This window comes from Megascapheus bottae, chromosome 19 (assembly GCF_031878675.1).
Source record: "Megascapheus bottae isolate mThoBot1 chromosome 19, mThoBot2.hap1, whole genome shotgun sequence".
NCBI classification, from domain to species: Eukaryota; Metazoa; Chordata; class Mammalia; order Rodentia; family Geomyidae; genus Megascapheus; species Megascapheus bottae.
The window spans coordinates 29,701,599-29,723,519 of record NC_143527.1 but is presented as its reverse complement, the minus strand read 5'-3'; the positions used below and the strand labels follow the sequence as shown (position 1 = coordinate 29,723,519).

At 41.2% G+C, this 21,921-nt stretch overlaps 1 protein-coding gene and 1 pseudogene across 2 annotated transcripts in view; one reads left to right on the top strand and one right to left on the bottom strand.

Annotated features, from left to right (window-relative positions):
* Nucleotides 1-234: 234 nt before the first annotated feature.
* Nucleotides 235-21,921, bottom strand: part of Garem1 (GRB2 associated regulator of MAPK1 subtype 1) — a 171,320-nt gene continuing 149,633 nt past the window's right edge. Inside the window, exons 5-6 of one of the 2 annotated variants that reach the window (XM_090353278.1) lie at nucleotides 5,891-6,057; nucleotides 235-4,543 (exon numbers count right to left, since the gene is read on the bottom strand). In XM_090353278.1, coding sequence (XP_090209404.1) covers nucleotides 3,643-4,543; nucleotides 5,891-6,057 — 1,068 coding nt within the window. In that variant the 3' untranslated portion in view covers nucleotides 235-3,642. The remainder of the gene's footprint in view (nucleotides 4,544-5,890; nucleotides 6,058-21,921) is intronic. The other variant, XM_090353279.1, reaches the window with a different exon arrangement.
* Nucleotides 13,463-13,497, top strand: LOC150049774 (small nucleolar RNA U3; annotated as a pseudogene).

Here is a 21,921-nt window from a genome sequence, read left to right as displayed (position 1 = left end):
TAATTGGAGTTAAGAGTCTCATGGACTTTAGTGCCCAGGTTGGCTTTGAATCTGGATCCTCAGATCTCAGCCTCCTGAGTAGCTAGGATTACAGATATGAGCCATTGCCCAGATAGAAAAGGCCCTTTATAGTCACACAGTTCTTTCCAAGAGCCTGTGTGATTCGTTTTGATTTCAGGAAGCCTGGAGAAGAATGGCTGCAGAATCGACATGGGAGGTTAGAAAAGGTCTTTTCATGGCAAACCTGCACCTCCTGCTGTAAGCAGAGTGAAAAAAAAATGGACAGGAAAGCAAAACAGGCTAGGATGGGAACAGCATCAGGTAGAGGATGAAGGAAAGGTTGTACCTTTTTATTCCTTCTCTACCTTGCTCTTATCGTGTCTAGTCAGGAGACTCTACAGATGGATGCTCAGCCCAGAAATGGCGATTCTATTTGTTTGTGACTTTTTGAAATGCTAGTAAATATCTATTATAGTTAAACAAATACAAAATTAATAAGGGAAGTACTAGGCAGTGAGAGGCAAGATGCTTTCTGCCTCCAACATATTCTAAGTTTTCATGTTTTTTCGGTGTTTATTTTATACCCTATCGAGGAGGCTGCTACTGCTTCTGCCTGTGGATTCTTTGAAGACAGGATACACTTCACTCAGTATAGCCAGTGGCCAGGAAGATTTTTTTTGTCTCTTTTATTCACATTGTCTCAGCAACTATCATGTTAACTATCAGCTCTGAGTTCAAGAAGGCAGGAGTGGGGTCTTTTTTTTTAATTTCTGAGGGGTGCTACTGGGCTTTGAGCTTAGGGCATGTGCTTGCTTGGCCTTTTTTTCTCAGATGGTACTCAACCTTGTAAGCTGTGCCTCCAGCCTAGCCTTTTGCTGGTTATGCTGGAGCCTTGTGACCTTTTTTGCCTGGGCTTGTTTTGAATCAGTATCCTCTAGGTCTTGGTCTACTGGATATGTAGGATTATAGGCATGAGTCACCATTGCTTGGCCAAGGCAGCATTTTTGGCTAGTGCGAAGCACCACGCCTGGCATAAAGGAGATGCTCAATGGATGTATAATGAATACACGATGAATCAAAGACCAGCCTTTGCCTCGGGAGAATCCACTTTGTCAATCAATACACACCCAGCATAAAAACAGTAGGAACAACCTGAACATCAATCCTGTTAGGTGTTTTTTTAATCTCCCCAAAGAGAAGAGATCACTGATGTTGGTGGCTTATGTCTGTAGTCCTAGCTACTCAGGAGGCTGAGATCTGAGGACTGCAGTTCCAAGATAGCCTGGGCAGGAAAGTCCATGAGACTCATCTTGAATTAACCACCAAAAATGCAGAAGTGACACTAGGGCTCCAATGGTGGAGAGCTAACCTTGAAGGACAAAAGCTCAGGGATAGAACTTAGGTCCTGAGTTCAAGTTAAACTCCATGACTAGCACACACACACACACACACACACACACACACACACACACACACACACACGATAAAAGATAAAAGGAGTCAGTTGCTTGATGTAGGAAAACATGGATTGCTTGCTTCTGAGTGAAGACTGTGTCCAAGTACTGTTGGCTTATCAACAAAACTTGGGGATTTTCAACAGCATCTCTTTTTATTCTACAGGAAAGTTCTGAGAGGTTGATTTTGTAGCGGTGAGCTCCCCTCACAGAGAGAGATACCTTCTATAAACAGGATTCTGTGGGCCTGAGGATACTGGAATTTTCACAGATGGCTCAGTTACTTCTGAAGGAAAGAGGATCATCTTTTGCCTAGAGTACAATATTTATATTTTGTAGGCATGATTATAGGAAATTGAGGATAGAAAATTAGAAGCATGAGCTCACCTCAACTCTAAATCATGAATCTCAAATACCTTTCTAATACCAAGAAACAAAGTAATAGTTTACAGGACTATAAACTGAGACTAGTGGGTTTTTAAAACAATTGCTTAACTAATTTTGGTGAACAGAAAGGAGAGATCGTAACATGCAATCCAATTGTGCAGGCCAAGCTGAGTCTGGGTGGCCAGTATACTTGAGTGGTGAGAGCATGTACATGGTGGTCACAGGTTGTCTATACTCAGAATCTCAGGACAAAAATCAAGAGTGAAGATGACAACATTATATTTTGGAATAGTTCATCATCTTTAGATAAAGTTCTCAGACTCAAATTCTGGAATTCTTGGAGTAAAAATCTGGTAAGGATGCATCCTATTCTTTGGAAGGAAGAAATTAACAAGTACTCTTATTAGTATTTTAAGAATCACTCAACCAGATGTAGCACATACAAAAACAGAAGGATGGATCATCTGAGTTTTTGAGCCTCCTAGAGCCAGAGGCATGCTGCAAACACTTGACAATGAGAAATGCTCATCAGATCCCTTACTGCAGACCCTCAAAGCCAAAATGATCACTCAGCAGCAACCATCACTTGACCAAACGTCAGTATGGATATGCAATGAGCAGTCCTACCATGAACTTAAACAGCTCACGCAGCCCTTTAATGCAAACATTTAATGCATCCCTACCATGTTTCCAGTGAGGAAGCCTGAGCTTCAAGGTTCAGGGTTTTGAGAATCTTTGGAATCATTCTGTCCGTTGTGTCTAAGAGAATCAACATAGTTCAAAACTTCAATGAGTATTTGAGAGTAAACATATTATCTAGAATACTGATTCAAAATTATATTTAAAACATGTATGTGTGGGGTTGGGAGTTTTGCCTAGTGGTAGAGTGCTTGCCTAGCATGCATGAAGACTGGGGTTTGATTCCTTGGTACCACATACTTAGAAGAAGATGAAAGTGATACTGTGGCTTACATGGCAGAGCTCTAGCCTCAAAAAAGCCCAGGGACAGTGCTCAGGTCCCTTGAGTTCAAGCCCCATGACTGGCAAAAAATATGCGTGTATGTGTGCATACATATGCATATGTATAACTATACACGTACATATACATCTGTACAGATATTTCACTTTTTCTCTCTGCTCATTAAAACTAGCAGCAGTTAAAGATCCATTATTCTGGTCATGATTTGTCTTATTTCTAAGGACGTCATATATATCCTCTATCAACACATGAGTGTTAGAAAATGCCTTTTGATAAAACAATCTCCACCAAGCATATAATGTTAAAGTGTCATTATTTATATTACTAACATTTTCAGGCACAAGAGTAAAACAATTAGCATGAAGCAATCCAAATAACAGAGCACAGCACAGTTAATTGTCTAAAGTCAACTCTCCCAAAGATGGGAATTACTCACAATGTTTTTCTTTTCTTTTTTTTTTTTTAAGATTCTTATGTTTTTCAGCTTTGGCTATTTTGTAATAAATATCATACCTTCTCACAAAACATATTGGGGTAAGGATGAGTTCTCTGAATATGCCTTTGTTCTTTTAGTAGCTGTTGGGTGTTGAGTGACGTACAAGGCACACCTCTAAGTGTTGTTCTGTACAGCATTTTTATTGATGTACAAAATAGCCTGTTCACTATTCAGAAATGTAGTCTGCATAGTAAGAGTTTCTCTTATCCCTATTTACAGAGAAGGTTTTAGTGCAAAAACATGAAACGGTCCCAGCTTGTCCCTTCTATAGCACACACACATTGCTTCATTTTGTTCCATGCTACTTCCTGGGGCTATCTATCTGGCTAAATTTTGGGCCTCCAGCCATTAATGAATTGCATTATTTTCTTCACTTGCAGTTTGCTTAATTTGAAATCCTCTGAGAGGATTTCTTCCGTTAGTTGGACAAGCAAATTCCCATCAATCTTTTCAGTGACAAAGAAGGATATGACATCTTCAGACAACCCAATGAACCGTAAGGATTTGGACACTTCCTCTATGGAGAGTCCTGACAGGTCGGTAGGTGGCTGCCAGGGAGAGCCATCACCACAGGACCTGGGGGCCAGCTGGAGGTGGAGCGGAGATGAGAAAGGGTAAGAGACGGAGAAGATATCCTGCATACTCTTTTTAACAAAGTACTGGTCTTCAGAGAGGTCCAGTGACCCTGACTCGGGGCCTTCCTCAGCACCATCGATTTTCAGAGGCAAAGGAGATGTCTCGGAAGCGGCTTTCTGTTCCACTGGCTTTGGGGCTCTGGGGGGTAAGGCAGGGCAGGAGACGCTCTGCTTGGTCATGCCAGCTGCAACAGTGCTCTCCTCTGTGCTCTCCAGGGAGTAGCTGGCTGACTTGGGACAACCAGAGACACTGCCGACACTGAATTCTGCAGTGACTGAACCTGGAGGGCTGCCGGCCTGCTCACAGCCATGGAAATCAAAAGGTGCTGGGCAGGTTCTCTTTGGTGTGCCTGGTGTCTTTTGTCTGGGATAACTGTAACTCCTGCTTGGATCCAGGAGGAAGTCATTCCTGGTCTGGTTTTCAGATGCTCCTGAATAATGGTTAGGCCATGAAAGTCTTGAGGCTAGCGCTTCAGCAGAAGGACTTCCGAAAGGGGATTTCAAGTCCACAGAGTCTGTTTTCACTCGATTGCAGGGATAGCAGGACACAGCAGCGCTGTCAGAGGGATTTGTGTCACTTTTAGTAACACTGCTTGAAAAGCAAACAGACATAAAGAAGGAAATTAGTAGGGGAAAAAAGGAGCCAAATTCAAGGTATCTGTCATGTGTAGATGTTACTTCTAAGCAGGCAAATGTTGTTCAGAAAAATGTATTTCTTACTGTGAATTCAAAATAAAATATTTGTTGTCCTTAGTCATTTAAAAATTTTAAGAACCATTAATAGAATATATTTTATAATTTCGAGAGTTACATGATGATTCAAAGTGCAACAATAAAATAAATCATGATTGCAAAGTATCCGAATCTTTACAATGAGAAAGACCCTCAAGCTACGTTTGGGACTTTGTACTCAGGGTGGGGAGAGAAAGGTGTTCCTCATGCTTGCCTTCCACGTGTGGTAATGGCCAGACATCTCATCACCATCCCAACTCTAGGAGCACCTCACTGTCTCAGGAAGAAAAGCTTCAGATGAAAGGTTCAATTCTGCCTCCATTTCTGTACAATGGAGTTGCAGTGGCCTATGGACAGAGAAAACAAAGTACCCGACAGAGCTACTTAAAGTTTAATAGCACACACAGAGTGGTGCACTTGGCTTAGGGACCATATTTTAAGAACAGCAGTGAAGCTAGGGTGTGCTATAAAGTGGGGGACCAGGGTGAGGACAGAACAGAGCACAGCATCGAGGGAAATAGCAGATAAAACTGACACTATTTTTTTGGAGTAGAGAACACTATTCATGATAGTGACTTAAATGTTCAGGGACTGGCAGAGACAAGTGGAGTGGACCTACTTTGTTTCTCTACACATACGGAATCATTGAACATTACTTAGAATTACATATTACTTGATAGTATGAATGATACATTCATGAAGCTATTACCATCTGCCAACAATGGAGCGGATGGGCTGTCCTCTGAAAGAACTAAAGTCACAGCTGTGGAAGGACCCAGACAGGGCGGAATGACTGCCCACCAGTCACAGTTAGAACAGGATTTCTATCTCAGGTGAACCCCAAGAGCTCAGAGCCAAGGGGATCCTCTCAGCTGAGGTCCTGCTGGGTGCTGCTGTCGCTGTATCAAGGTCATAGGGGAAATGACCAATAGTAGTTCATATTTTGTTTCCAAGACAGCCCAGGAGGCATTCTATTACTAAATTTCTCTTAGACTGTTGTGGCTTCATGTCTTCCCAACACTTTTGATTCTCCCATCCTAGATCAAAACCCACAGGCCCAATCACACTCTTCTAGGAATGATTTTCAAAGAGAAAAAACTCAACAAAATGATGCTTTCCGATTCCCTGCCTGGGTAATGGCCTCAAAGGCTGGTGAACTGGCTGAAGGGAAGGTGGGGTTGTGGCAGGCCCTAGCCGTAAGACTTACATGCTGTGCAGCCCTGAAGAATAGTAGGACAAGGTGGGGCTGGGAGAGCGAGTCTGTGGCCGCGCTGGCTTGACTGTGCGAGGAGGGATGGAGGGGCTGGTGGACAAAGGCTTTGCGCTTCGGGGTGGAACAGGTGGGGCATTCAGGAGCCGGCATTCTTCCCTGACCTGGCACAGAAAAGAACACTCCAAGTTAGCAACAGGCTGACAAGACTAACAAGGCCTCTGACGACTAGCTTGATCCTACAAGGGTCGTGGTGGGGTGGAAGAAGAGGACAGAAGAGCTGGGAGCAAATAGGAAAGATGCTAAATACAGAGGCTGCCACAGAGAAAAGCAGACGCCTGTCACATATTTGCTGGGAACAGACTGATTTGGAAAGAAACTGCTTGGTGAGAGTCAGCTACTGCGGAAATATAGGAAGTAATGTGAAGCACAGCAAGCTAAAGTGTGTTTGGTTAAAGAGCCAGTGAAATGTGAGGATGTATAAAACAGATGTGTGAAGGAAATGAGACCAGAAGGCAGTCATGATACTGACAGGATGAGTCTCTCCTACTGGGGTGTGTTTATTCCCTGCTCAAATAGATTCTAATCCGATCCAGACTTTTGGAAATGGGGACTTTCTCCAGGGTTAAACCTCCTTTGGAAGTTGTACCTGGGGCTTCTCCAAGTGTGTATGCGTGACACTCCTGAGAATGCAGAGTCTAGTCCAGAAAATGCAGGATGGGGCGTCTGCATCCTTTCACAGGCCCCCATGTGAGAGGGAGCAAGAAGGCAGCTCTTTCGTTCCAAAGGTTAGATCTACCTCCAACCCTCTCATCTTCCTTTCAGCTTCACATTGGCAGGGGCCTAGGTGACCCATGACTGCTGTGGCTTTAGCAAGCCTGCCTGCTGTACCCCAGAGCTTGCTTTCCAGTCCTTCCACCATTTCCCATTCACCAAGTAGGTGTTTGGTATGCACTTCCCCATCTCAGGCAGCAGGGGGCAGCTTCTACCTGGTTCTGCTTGTCTACCCTAAACCACACATTTAAAAACAGCCAATTCTGACTTGATCAAGAGCTATGCTTTGCATTGAACGCCTGCTTTTAGGTCGTTATCATCAAAATATTTTATTCTTCCTTTCAACTCCTTTCTGTCCAAGCGCCTATGGCAGTAGCAAGGACAGTAAAACAGCAAACTCCCATTAGCTTTGGCACAGAGTTTGCCCAACATGAAAAGAAATTGGCTCATGTCATTACATCACGTCTTCCATCTCCTACACTGACCACACCCTGGGTCTCCAACTTGTGTCGTAGGCCCAATTCACTTGTCAAAGAAAAACAGTAAGGAAAGTCATGGACCATGAGTGTTTCTGCACATCTCTTAAGCAAAATGGAAATGATTTAAACCCTTACCCACTGCATTTTTTCCTAGGTCCAGGAATTATCACTCTAACCTGCACACGTGTTTCCCCTACCCCCAACCCATCCTTGTTCGGTACTTTACGCTGCATTGGGGAGAGGACTTAAATTTCTTTTTTTTCATCTGGAGTTGAAATAAAGTGAAACGTCTGAAGTCAATTTTCTTTCCTACACAAGGCTTTAAAGAGGTGGTGGTGGATGACTGCAGAAAGGAAACGTCTGACTAAATCTAAAGACTATTCAGCTCTAGCACCATTTGGGGGTCCCTTTTCCTAAGTATCGGAGAACCAATTAGGACTTTGAAGATCTGACTAGGTCACTCCGCTCATTCCCTGGTGTTTTTTTTTTTTTTTTTTTTTTAGGGGTGGGTGGCTGTCTTTCTTCTGTAGCTGGCTGTGTTTCTTCTTTCTGCAGAATGACTGCAGAAGCTAGAACTTCACTGATGGTAGGCTTGCTTTTTGGATGTTTACAGTAACAGGAATCATGGAAAAGGTGAGAAGAGCTGTTTAACTTTTTCTTTTTTTGCCAGTCGTGGAGCTTGAACTCCGGGCCTGAGCACTGCCCTTGGACTTTCTCAAGGTTACAGCTCTACAAACTTGAGCCACGGCACCACTTAAGGCTTTTTCTATGTATGTGGTACTGAGGAATTGATCCTGGGTCTTTGTACATGCCAGGAAAGCACTATACCTCTAGGCCAAATTCCCAGCCCAACTTTTTCATTTTTAAAATAAATAATTATGTTTCAGTAGTGGGGTAGAGGAGCATGAGGTAATCAGAGTTAATGCTGAATTCAATTTGGAACATTTTTTACACTTTGTAATTAGTTATTAAATATGACACTTTATTAGGGACTGCTTACCTGAGATGTCAACTGTAATACACATTTTAATTGAAAATAATTGGGTGACCTTAATCTTGGAACTCAAAAAGGTCATCCACTGGCAGGCTCATGAATGCTAGGGAAGTCTTCTCTTCCTGTTCTGATAACCAGCCCTAGGCATCCAAGGTCACCTGGAACCTGTGTGGCCTCCTCCTTCCTAACTGGGCAGTCCTAAGGGCTTCCTATGACTTTGCCACTGAAGCGGGGACATGAAAAGAAGCATTTGTAGGCTCTGGGGCCTGGGCAGGAGAAAGCTGTGGCTGAGAATATTTACAACTAAACTTCAAAACAGAATCTGACACAGGCAGCTTTTGGGGTGGCCACATGGCTCCTGAAGAGAGTTTGAATTATGAATTCAAAGTGAAAAAAAAAAGTACTAGGCTTCCTTCAAATAGACTCTGGGGGAAAAAAAAGGTCGTCTCTTTAAAGAGAGAGAGAGAAAAAAGCAGCGTTGAAGGGATCCCATCAATGACAGGAATTTCAGGCTTTGTCTATTGAGGCATAAAGCAAGGGGCTTTGTGCTATCCCCGGTGGGTGGGCGAGGCAGAAGCCACCCACCAACATACCTCCCTACAGTTCTAGTACTTTCAACTTGGTGCTGCAGATATGGCTGCTCTGATGAAGTCGTATTTCATGGCATAGTATGGGAAAGATCATACATTTCTAGATATATACATTCTGGGATTCAGAAGTATGAATCAATGGATGCTTGTACTGTCTTACTTTCAGAATGGCAATCATGCTATTTTTCTTTGATTCCTGATTTGGTTCAACAGGAAACATTTATATCTAAGAGGAAGGAAGCTATGTTGTCAATGAGTTTTATCTGATAATAAAAGGCAATCTGTAAGCCAGGTTTGGCCAATCACCCCATTTCTAGTTTCCTCTCATATTTAATTTCATTTTTAAGTGCTACACTTTCAGCACATTCCTTCTGAAAGCCTCAGCATGTGGCTTTCATCATGTTCCTTTCCTTCTCCAGTGGCCCCTCCACCTACTGGATGAGGGCCAACCTCCTCCTCTGCCTCCATCCAGCAACTCTCTGCAATCTGGCTCCATCCCACTTTTCTGCCTATCTCTCCCACTGCTCCATATGACTCTGTCTATGGATCTACACGGTGGATTTGGTATCAGACCTTACTCTTTCCTGCCTCTGCTTTTGTTTTTCTTTCCATTCCCAGCTAACTGCCCTTTGCTACGGCCCAACCCCAAACATTACATGCTCTGTCTATAACCACCACAAGCCGTCACCATGTCTGATCCGTGCTACTGAATTCCACTAACATGCTGTTACATTTACTTCATCTCCATGTATAGTCACTTAGCCTGAGAACTAAAATAGTAGAGCCTGTTGTTATTGTTATCACAGACCTGTGTGTGTGGGGGGCAGAGCTTGGGGTCTCTCTCCTCTGGCACAGATACATCACACAGACTGGCACGCAGAGGTTAACAGGTTCATTTTTTTTTTTATCCCTCACGGCAGAAACTTGTCTATTCCGGAAGTACATTGGGCTAATATAGGATGCAGGAGGCAATCACCACAAAGGTGGGCAGGCAGGTAGGATGCTGTGCTGTCAGAGAGGGCAGAAGTGTATGGGGCCAATCCCAGAAGTAGACATCACAAACCACAGCCAAGCCTTCCAACCAGGTGACAGGCAGGTTGGGCCCCCAAACCAGGAAGTGAGCACTGGACCACGAGGCAGGCCTTTTACAGCATTTCATTTGCTTGATGTGACGTGCCCCACATCTCCCCCTTTTTGTTTTATTAAGCAGGTGAGGTTCATATTTTTTAGACCAAAAATGTACCACAGAATGACTTTTATATTCCTATGTGGAAAGTGCTGTTGACAAGTCATTTGATTATCTGGGCATGTGATACCATATTCACTGACAGTCTAAGGAACAAAATAGAGCCAGTAGAGCCGGCACATTGACTGTTAATACTTCCACCTCTACTATCTTTGATATAGTACTGGGTGAAAATGAAGAATGCATTCTTCAATTAAGAAATGATGTAGCTTTGTCAGCACTTCCCATATCAGCAATTTCTATCTAAAATAGAGATGTCACAGACTATTCTGAGCCAAAGGAAAATTTGAGACTGAGTTTGAACTAGCAACAAATGTGAGAAGTGTCTGTGTTTTCCAGAATAAACCCCTCTAATACTAGGATAAGTGAAGGGTGGATATTCTGTTTTGAGGATTATGGGTAACCTTTATCCGTCTGTAGTTAACTCCTGACTGTGAGCAGCTTGGGTGTTCACAGAGAGGCACCTGGCACCAAATCCTAGTGCTTAAGGCAAGGCCAGCGAGCCCGAGCCCACATGGAAGCAGGCAGCAGCGTGGAGGGGCTGACTCCTGCTCACACCCAGAGTCTTGCTTTCACGACCCAAGGCCTACAGCTTTTCTCTGCAGCTGGACCATGTGTATTGTAACTCTTTTACTGTTTCTCCTTCATACAAGTCTTTTCTAAAAGGTTAATGACTTAATTTTTGTCGAATATATGACATGACTAGTCTGGTGTTAATAACATTCTTTTTTATTTGCTAACCTTAGGCTAAATGCAAAATTAAATTATCAAAAGAAAGGAATGGTGAGTTCTGTTATACAGTTTACAAAACATACTGCTAGGGAGTCATATTCAAGTAGCTACCATTTAACCCTAAAACAGTCTAATAACACAGGTCTGAAGTAAAGTATAAAAGCTGGACCAAGATGCCATCTACTTTCAATGTGCATTCCCCTTCCCCCCCACTGCCCTTGGAAGAACATGGCTGCCACTCTCTTTTCTTACATTAACTTATTTTGCTAAGTATAAATGTACATTGAGTGGCTATTATGCTCAATGAGCTTGTCTTGACTATACAAAAGTAAGTAACTCATGGAATAAGTTGCGAGGGAAGAAGATAACTAAGATAAAAGTTGGCAAGTGTAATAACAGAAGTATGTGCAAAGGTGTGTGGAAACACCATGAATTTACTCAAGGTAGTAGGAAAAGAATGACTGGGAAGATTTTACAGGAGAAGTGCTACGAACAGCAACAGAGAACTAAGGAGAGCGTAGACATTTAGGATGAAGTGTTGGTGTCAAAGTTCAGATGGTGAGACAGACACTGGTCCCATTTATCAGACAGAAACTGAGAATGAAGAACAAGGATTAGGAGAAACCAGAGTTCAGTGTTGAAAAGACTGGTTGGCTCTGACTTGGTTTTGATAGAAAGATGGAGCTTCCAGAGAAGAAGTGAAGACAGGCGAGGGATGTGTAGAAGATAAAACGCCAGTGACTACTGCTCATAGAAAAATGATGGCAAACCAAGGGTGCAGAAGGGCAACAGTGTAAGGAAGGAGAGGTGTTGGGAAGCCATGAAGAGGGCTGAAGAGCCCACCTTATCATCACCACAGTCACTAGTGAGCAGAACATGTGAATCATGTGAAGGGAGCTGGAGGCAGACTCCAGGGAGTCAGGGGAAGTTGGGGAAGGAGTGGAGTCAGTGAGGCAGTCTGCTTTTTCTCTGGAATTGGCTAGAAAGGGGTAGGTAATTATTAGAAAGGGAAACTGGAGTTGAAAGGAATGCTTCTTTTGTGTGCTTCTTTTCCTACGGCTTCAAAACTCAGGGCCTGGGTGCTGTCCCTGAGCTTCTTTTGCTCAAGTTCAGCTCTGTTCCACCATCTGCCCCCCCCCCTCATTTTTTTAAAGTAGTTTATTGGTGACAAGAGTCACATGGACTTTCTTGCCCAGGCTGGCTTCAAATCGTGATCCTCAGATCTCAGCCTCTTGCATAGCTAGGATTACAGGCCTGAGTCACTGAAACATGCTTATTTATTTATTTTTACAATTTTTTTTGGAAGAAACTAGGGAAAGGTTTTTGGGTATAAGTACTAGAGGCTAGCACATGAACTCCTGGACTCTGTATTCAACTGTGACTTAAGAGTATAAAGGAGAACACACACATTCCCATGCTCTCCTTTGCCATGCTCTTACTGGTCATATACAGCTAGAATGGCAATTACTTTTAATGGTAGCTCATCATCCAATAGCTAAAGATAAAGCAAACACAACAGAGTCAGTGGCTGTGGGAACTTCCTTTTTAAGATAGTCTACAAGAAGCAAAACACCCTTTTAACCTTTGGTTGGCACCATTTTCCTGGCTTTCCAGACTTCATTATCCACAAAATCTAACTTCATTTTCTGCCTCCTGGAATAGACATTTAATGTTCCTTTCCCCTCTGTACTCACTACAACTGTTTAGTTGGGAGGAATCTGAGCACAGGGTAAAGGATCAAAACGTGTGAGAAAATGGAAAATAAAGTGTTTTTTTTTTAAATGTCCACATGTTAAAATAATGCATGAGTTTCCTACTCATACAAAGCACATTATGACAGGGTTGGAAAACAGCCTGGAAAATGTAGATGTTTGTATGACAAATATTCAAATACTATGTGTAATTTGGGTATCTTACATATATTACATATAAGTTCAGCTTTTTTCTACCTAAATATTTCTAGATATTTAAAAGACTGTAAGGAATAAAAGACATATCTGGTCTTTAAGCAACAGTGTAGTACAACAATGCTGCTTTTTGGTATGGTAGTAATTCTTGTAAACTCTTGGTTTCTGGGCACTCTGGAACTCCCCATTCATGTCTGTAGGAATAAATAGCATATCTCAACCCCCTCACTAACTGACCAATGAGAGAGCTTAAGAAAAGTAAACAGAATAATTCACCATGAGTCATTCTTTACTTAACAGTCTTCAGATACCCTTTGGGGGAAAAATCCATGTCATAGCAGTGGTTGCCCAATTCACACACAGTAGAGGGTGGATCTGGGACACCTGCTAAGTGGTCTACCCACTTCCTTGCAGTTTTTAGCCTAAAATCTACCATAGCCACCTGGTGGCAGTAGTGAGGAAATATTTCCTGAAAAGAAGGAAATCATACTGCCTGGAACTGTGAGCTATCACAAGAGTATTTTGGAACACTTGGTAGAGTATGGATCACTTTATTTCCAGCTTGATAGTTCAGGAAATATATGTGCTATAAGTGAGCTTGATATACAATTCTACAATTGCACTTACCTGTGTGTGTGTGTGTGTGTGTGTGTGTGTGTGTGTGTGTGTGTGTGTACGTCATGGGGCTTGAACTAGGCGTGGGTGCTGTCCCTAAGCTCTTCAGCTCCAGGCTACTGCCCTATGGGAAATGAGCCAAGCTCAACTTCCCATTTTCTACAGGTTAATTTGAGATAAGAGTCTCACAGACTTTAGTGCCCAGGCTGGCTTTGAACCTTGATCCTCAAAGACTATACTTTCAGGGATCATTTCTATAGTATGTGAACCTTGATCCTCGGAAATCAGCCTCCTGAGTAGCTAGAATTACAGGCGTGAGCACAGTGTCCGGCTTGCACTTACCTTTACTATAAGTTTTCTTCTCTAAAAAGCCAAATCCAGGATGTCAGCTATCCAAAGAAAGGAGTTTTGTAACCATGCTGCCTTGAACTTTGTGACTGCCGTCACTGTGTGCTCTCTGCCCTGTATTTTACATTTCTTCCCACACTCCCTCTCTCAGATAACAAAATCATTACAGCTTTAAGAAATCTTATTTATAAAGAGGCTTTTATGCAAAGAGTTCATAACCCTGTCACATAGTCATCAATGGATATTTTCAGTTAAACAGAATTAAAGCTGTATAATAATGAAGTTCAATAAATGAACCTCTCATTGATTAATTACACAAGGCCAACTGAGATTTACAGCCAAACTTCTGATTCTCAGATAGATTAGTTTTTCTTTCTCCAGTTTTATACATGGATGATAAGGACTTAACTTTTCTGGGAAAAGGCTTCTAATAGTTAAGCCTCGGGAAAAGGAGCCGGAGTGGGGGCAAGGGGAGTGGAGGCCACTCACTCAGCCAGTGGCAGGAAGGGCAAGTAACTCTGAAAAGAAGTACTCGCTTAAAATCTATGGCTCGCCTATGGATTCACAAGAATATACCTTCGGGCCTAGTTTATAAAGACCTATCCTGAGCAAGGAAGATAAGCACAACATGTATAAACTCACAGTGCATATAACCTGTCAACGTGATTTTATATAGATGGTACCAAAGAATACAGGGCTGAAAGAAGAATACCTAACAGAATATTCTATTATCTTTCATCACATCTCAGTCATCCTGTCCTATGGTGACATGGAAGGCTGATTTAAGGTTTCATTTAAAAACAACCTACATGCTAACCTACTCATGGCATATGTTGTTAAACACCGAACTTTGGAGGTTGTGGTACAAGGTAAATTAAAGGCTAGACTGGATTATACAGAGAGATGTTATCTCTCTGTATCTATCTTTCTTTTTTTTTTTTTTTGGAGTGCATGTATGTATACACATCCATCCATACAACCTACATGAAGCTTTCTGGATAAGATGGCAGATTAGAAACCTCCTTCATGGAACCCCATAAATAAGAAGAGAAAAGAATCACAAAAGAGACAATAAGACAGCTGAAAAGAACAAAGAACGAAAGACTAGGGAAATAGGAAGCAGCCAAGCCTGGGGGTGGGGATGGGGGTGGGGAAGGGTATGTGGGAATGAAGCCATAATCACAAGGGAGGCCCGAAGCCCTGTCCACAGGATAAGCCCACAGTTCTTGTAAGCCTCAAGTGCCATAGAGGAATATGATGTCCAAGTGGCTGCTCCTGCATGGCAGGCCAGCACAGGGCCAAGCAACATCTTGAGAGAAGCCCTACTTTGACACTGAGCTACTTCGAGGGACCTGAAAACAAGGGAACCTAGGGAGAAAACAAGGGAAACACGCTTCCACAGTGTCTGGGTAAGAGATGGCCACAAGAGGCGTTCATGTAGACCGAAGAGGTTTGGGCAGTCACCATTGCTCTGAGCCCAAGTCCATGCGCTAGGGCTCTGAAGCTGCTGCCTTGTGGCATGGCTTCCAGGCAGAACAGAGAGCTCTGAGCCCAGGGCTGAAGGATCACTAGATTTTCCCAGACACTCCTTTCTCAAAAGGGGGTTGAAGTCTGGCACAGCGGCTCACCCCCATAATCCTAGCTACTCAGGAGGCTGAGATCTGAGGATCAAGGTTCAAAGCCAGCTGGGCCACAAAGAGACCTGAGACTCTCATCTCCAATTAACCTTTAGAAAAACACAAAACAGGAGGAAATAGGGCTTGGCTCAAGGCTAGGGGGGTAACCCTGAGCTGAAGAGCTCAGAAACAGCACCCAGGCCCAGGAGTTCAAGCCCCATGACACATGAAAAAAAGTCGGGTGGACTTCTGGATGGGGTTAGAGAGCATTGCTAGGCAGAGTGCCTGGTTCCCTGCGCAGTGTGTATCTTGGTGTTCTGTTTCTTCCCAACATGCCAGTGTACTTAGGAGAAATGCCTCGGCTTGGACATCTGCTGCTCCTGGGTGTAAAAGCTGAGGAAAGACAAGCTGCAAAGCTCTGTGAGGCCACCAGCAGCTCCTAGAATGCAAAGAAGGGAAGCATCTAAAATGACTGTCAGCCTTAAAGCTGACAACTGACCCTGGACTGGCCCAGCCCTCATCTTTTTTTTTTTTTTTTTAATAGGAAATATGGCAGATGGGTCTAGCCCTTATCTTAAACAGCACCAGTCGGAACAGTATGAAGCTAGCATTAACCTAATACAAAGACTAGGAAACAAACAAGACCAGAGAAACAAACAAAAAATAAACAAAACCTATCCATTTGTTTGGTACTATTAAAAGACCTTAAAGATTCTACTAGGAAAATCTTAGATCTAACAAACAATTTTAGCAGAATAGTAGGATACAAAGTCAGCATACAAAAATCTAGTTTTTAAAAAAATATATACCAAAACAAACAGGATGAGGAAAAAAATCAGGAAATCTATTCAGAATTTTAGCAAAAAGAGCAATGTTGACTTCAAATTATACCATAGTGACAAAAAGGGCATGGTATGGTATGAGCAATTATCAACTAGAAAGAATAGAGAGGACCCAGAAATAAACCCATGGAGCAACAGATGCCCAATTCTTGATAAAGCATACACTGGAGAAATCATTTTTCCAACAAATAGTATGGATAACTGTGGATATCCACATGTAGAACACTTAAACTTGATGTCCATCTCTAATCCTGTATAAAAGTCAGCACAATTAATTGGTTATTTGAAATTGGATAGGGAAGGGGGAAATCAAGATAAGCGGGGGGAGGGTGGGAGAGAAATGGGGACCATGTCATGAGAAAAGGGTATCAATGTTCGTGAAGTTATGCACCTTCTATCTGGTGAATATAATATAACCCTTCTATTAATCACAATAAAAAATTATTAAAAAAAAGTCAGCACAAACTGGATCATAGACCTTAATATATGACCTGAAACTTTAAAAGCACTGAAGGAAAATGGGCAATACTCCAAAGACAGGAAAATAAGCATCTGATTTTTTGAGTAGGTCTCCAATATCTCATGAAATAATAGGAAGAACTGACAAACAGCATCTAACAAAGGAGACAATGACTGGAGTGAAGAGCCAAGCTTTTGCTAGCTATTTACTGGCCAGGTGATTAATCTCTAGAAAAAATAAATTAAATGACCAAAGAGCAAAAATTCTAATTAATAAATCGGCAAGTGAATTGAACAATTTTCAAAAGGAGTATAAATGTCCAATACATTTATACATAAAGACATGTTCAATATGCTTACCCATTAGGAGAATAGAATTATACTCCACCATATACAGAATGGCTATCATCAAAAGCTAGTAAGGATGTGGGAAAAAAGTACCCTCATACACTGTTGGTGAAAATATAAATTAGTGTGGCCACTATGGAAATCATTTTGGAGAATTCTTTAGAAACTAAAACTTCATTATATTTCTCTTATAGTACTCCTGGGTATATACACCTGAAGGAATCTAAGTCAGTATACACTAGAGGATCCAGCACACCCATGTCTATGGCAGCACTATTCCTAATAGCTAAATCTAGGTGCCCATCAGGAGAAAGAGAGAGGAGCCGGGCTCACACGTATAACCCTAGTTACTTGGGATGCTGAGATCCGAGGATTATGGTTCAAAGCCAGCTCAGGCATGAAAGTCTGTGAGATTTCTATCTCCAAGTAACTACCAGAAAACTACAAGTGGTAGATCATTAGCCTTGAGCTGAAGAGCTCAGGGACAGTAATCAGGCCCAAAGTTCAAGTCCCACGACCAAGAGAGAGGGGGGAGGAGAGAAAGGGGATGGGGGGAAGAAAGAGAAAAGGGGGAGAGTAGAATGGAGTTTTATTTAGCCATAAAAAAGAATGGAGTTAAGTCATTTTTCAGGGAACTGGAGGTTATGGTAAGGCAGACTGAGACAAAAATATGGTTTTCTCTCATATGTAGAATCTAGATTCAAGCGAAAAATAGACACTAAATTAAAAGTTGAGTACTTCAAAAGAGAAAAAGATCAGTAAAAGGGAGACAAAGGAAGATAATGAGGGGATGAACTGGCCAAAATAGTTTGCATGCAGATTTGAAAATTACACAATAAGACCTATGATTGTGTACAATTAATATGGTAATAAAAATAAAAGCAATCTACATAAAACACAAGGCAATTAGTTTACAAGTTACCTAAACATAGTAATAATTTAGTACTTACTTCAATTAACAAAAAAATGAAACTAGCAAAAAAAAGAAAACGTGGAGGTCCTTACATTTAGTGTCATACTATTTGGCCTAATGTCTCTAGATTTTGTTCTATTGTAAATATCTGCTAGGAGAGCCCCACGTTTCTATTGATTCTGACAAATGAGGTAGACTATTGGGCCTACTGGGCCTATGCTCCTTTGAGTCTGTTACAATATTTCACATTGTTATCTGATATATTTCATATGTGCTTAATTGATTATTTGAAATTGGATAGGGAAGTGGGAAATCAAGATAAGCGGGGGGAGGGTGGAAGGGAAATGGGGACCATGTCATGAGAAAGGGTATCAATGTTTGTGAAGTTATGCACCTTCTATCTGGTGAATATAATGTAACCCGTCTATTAATCACAATAAAAAAAAAAGAAAAAAAAGAAAAACTGCCCTTTCATGTCTTTTCTAACATTAATATGTAGTAGAGGAAAAAGCCAAAGACAAAATAAAAATTCAGAACAGAATTGGTTTTTGTGGTTACTTTCTTGTTTATAAACAAATGTTTTTATGGAGCTTTCTCACTTTGGGTAGTCATGTAACATTTTAATTCTAGACGATGGATGTACTAAAGGGTACAGGATCTGTTGACCATAGCCTAACCCAGCTGTGCCTAAAGAATGGAATCATTCCTGGCAAATTCCTAGCTTTAAGACTACCACATAGGTTGGCCTGAAAGTATTAGTTTCTTGACACTTGCTGATAGCTTTAGAGCCACAAGCAGCCTTTTCACAAACACCCTAAATGTCTTAAAGCCCTTGAACTCCTTCAATTACAGGATTCTGTTATTGTGGTCCACAAGATATTAAGCAGTTAGGGGGGTCCTCTCTTTTGTCTTGCCAAGTTTATAGTAACTCCATAGCCAGGTAACTATAACATAACAATTATCCTATCAAGTGGATACTTTAAAAGTCAGATTAAAAGAATGATCTACTCTAAAAACAGAAATTCCTTTTGTAACATCTAACAAATATGAACCTATCAAACATGATTTGGGGAATGAGGTGTCAGGGCTACCACTACTGATTGGGCTTGGAGTGAACATTCCCTGACTGGGGGCCGAGGAGGATGCTTATAAACTGGAAAAAGGAGACTTACTCTTAGTTAAGGATGGATGGGAGAGAGGAGACTTGAAAAATCATTTCCTATCTGGCTCTTAGTTGGAATCCATCCATATTAAATCATTGCTATTCTTTATTTTAAATGCTTACCAGGCACCGGGGAAAATGCCAAATGCTTTGTATAATACAATAATGCAGTAAAGAATTTATTATCCCTGCAGGAACTTAGTCAGGGAGGTGATGGGAGAGTGCAGATCCTAATCCCATGTGCCTCTCAAAGGCAATGCCACACACTGTCCTGGAGTGATTCATGAGGGAATGTTAAAGAATCCCAGGATATGCATGACACTTTTTTCTAGTTTCATACTTACTATGCAGTCTCTCCAATTCAGACTAGAGACATTCCAACACATGGTCATATCACTCTTTTCAAGCACTCACAGAGTGGGCCCAGTCAATCTGGCATTTAATTCATCCTTCACTTACATTTTTCTCAAACAATAATACTATGGTATCTTCCAGTCTCCAAGTAATGAATATGGATTATCATTGCATCTTATTCCTACACCTTCCTCCTGTCCATTTGTTAATAGTTTAACAAATTCATCAGTACCACAATAAAGTTGTTTAAAACTGGCAGCTCAAAACTTAGAACTTCTGTTATGGATTTCTTAACAACATCAGAAACTACTGTAATGTTGAGAACCAAGTTAAGTGTAAATGCAGTCTTTGTTTTTTTCTTTCTATTATTACAGACAGATGAATGACACTGATTAATGTGTCTTGGTTTCTCCTGGTAAGATACTGTTGCACAAGAGATTTTAGAGGATTATCCAATAGTTGTATTTTAGCAATGAGGGCTAGAGATTGAACCTATATAGCCTTACACATATTAGGCAAGTACTCTACCGCTGTGGTAAATACCCACAACTTAACAGTTTGGATTACCATTTGTAATTCACTACATAGAGGAGAGTAGTCTGGGAGTCATTCTGTTTATATAATTCCATATAATATGAAGTATTCTCAACATTGTTCTTGAAAACTACGTTTTTTAAGAAGAAAAATATGGAGAAAAAATAGTTCTTGAATCAAGTATATCTGGGTAAATATTTTAAGCATATTAGCCAATACTCATAAATTAAAGTGATGTATGGAGGCCCACAATGTTATAAGACAGAGGATATGTTTAGAATAAATGCCTGGATCAATAAGGATAATTCACTTAAGTGAGACTTCAGGTCATTTTGGTCCATGGACTCCCTGCAAAATTTTAAGTGACAGTGATCTGGGCAGGCTCCCTCAGCTTGGACTTCACTGTAATACTTATAGAAGACTAAAGCGGCTAAGTCCTATTTACTTCTGGAACCCATAATCATTTACTTTTTCCCAGGACACTTCTGTCATGGAATACTTCTCATACTCCAAAGGATAAGTGGCAGTGCTTTGTTCAAAAACCGTATTAATCAATCTTTACAAAAACACAATATGACTACAGCATCATTCTAACCAGGCATGATTGTTGAAGGGGAAAGATTTATTCTTATTTCGACAAAAAAATATAAAGACCATGCAAATCTGCTAAAGTATAATCACATCACAACTTGGGACACTGGAGCTGGAGCTGAACGTGACACATAATTAATTAGAAGGAAAAGAATAGGCTGACATGTATTACAATGCAGCTACTGCACCTTTAAGACTTTCACATGACTGTGTTAATGAAACAGTTCATTAGGCCATCACCAGCTTTGCATTCTTAGGGTGAAAAAAAGCAATTTTTGATTGGTCCATGGCCTATCAGCTTCTATTCTCTGCTGCCCTCCCTCATTGGAAAGCTCACTGTCATCTTTGTTAAGTGGGATGTTAGACACATTTCTTTTCTAGAACTTCACCTAGTCTATAAGCAGAACTTTTAGCTAATCTGTGGAAGCCCTTGAATTTATGCCCCATTAAAGTTCTCTATTTTCTTGGAGGCGGGGAAGAGTCAGTCTTGGGGCTTGAACTCTGGGCCTAGGTGCTGTCCCTGAGCTCTTCTGCCCAAGGCTAGCACTGTAACACTTAAAGCCACAGTGCCACTTCCAGTTTTCTGGTGGTTAAGTGGAGATAAGAGTCTCATGGAGTTTCATGCCCAGGCTGGCTCTAAACTGCAATCCTCATATCTCAGCCTTCTGAGTAGCTAGGACTACAGTTCCTAGGAGCCACCAGTTCCTGGCTTAAGGATCCCTTTTAAAACTTACAAGCTGAAGCTATAGTTAAAAATTATGATATTCTTTGATCCTAAACTCATCCTAAAGAAGGGAAAATTCATGGTTAAAGAGCCAATTTAAAAAAAGGGGGATGATGAGAGTTTGGCTTAGCGGTAGAGTGCTTGTCTAGCATGCACAAAGACCCAGGTTTGATTCCTCGGTACCACATACATAGAAAAAGCTGGAAGTGGTGCTATAGCTCAAGTGGTAGAGCTCTAGCTTTGGGAAAGCCCAAGGATAGTGTTAAGGCCCTGAGTTCAAGCCCCAGGACTGGTAAAACAACAAAAAAAGACTTCATTTAAAATGTGAGATTTTTTTCTTGAAAGTAAATGATTCCAGGGTCTTTATAAAAATATTTATGTTTATAATGATTTACAAACATAGAACATTCTCTTATGTCATAAAAAATTGTAGCTTGGGCTGGAAATATAAATCTTTTTTCTTCTTTTTTAAAATCAGATTTGCTTTTAGTTTCTATTCTTTGTCTTTTAGTACCAAGATTGGACTTCTTAATGTTTATGTCCTTATTCATCTTTCACCAGACACACACGCACATGTACACATAAACACATACACAGGCATGTACACACATACACATACAGACAAACAAATGATTTTTCTATGTCAACAAACCCAAGAGCCACTCATTACATGCCAGATAGAACCAAAGTTCAAGAGGAGAAGGTCACATAGTTATGCTCCTCATAACGATCAACGCCCCCAATAATCAAATATCACAAATACAATTTTAATTATGTTCTAAAATTTAAGTGCCAGTGAT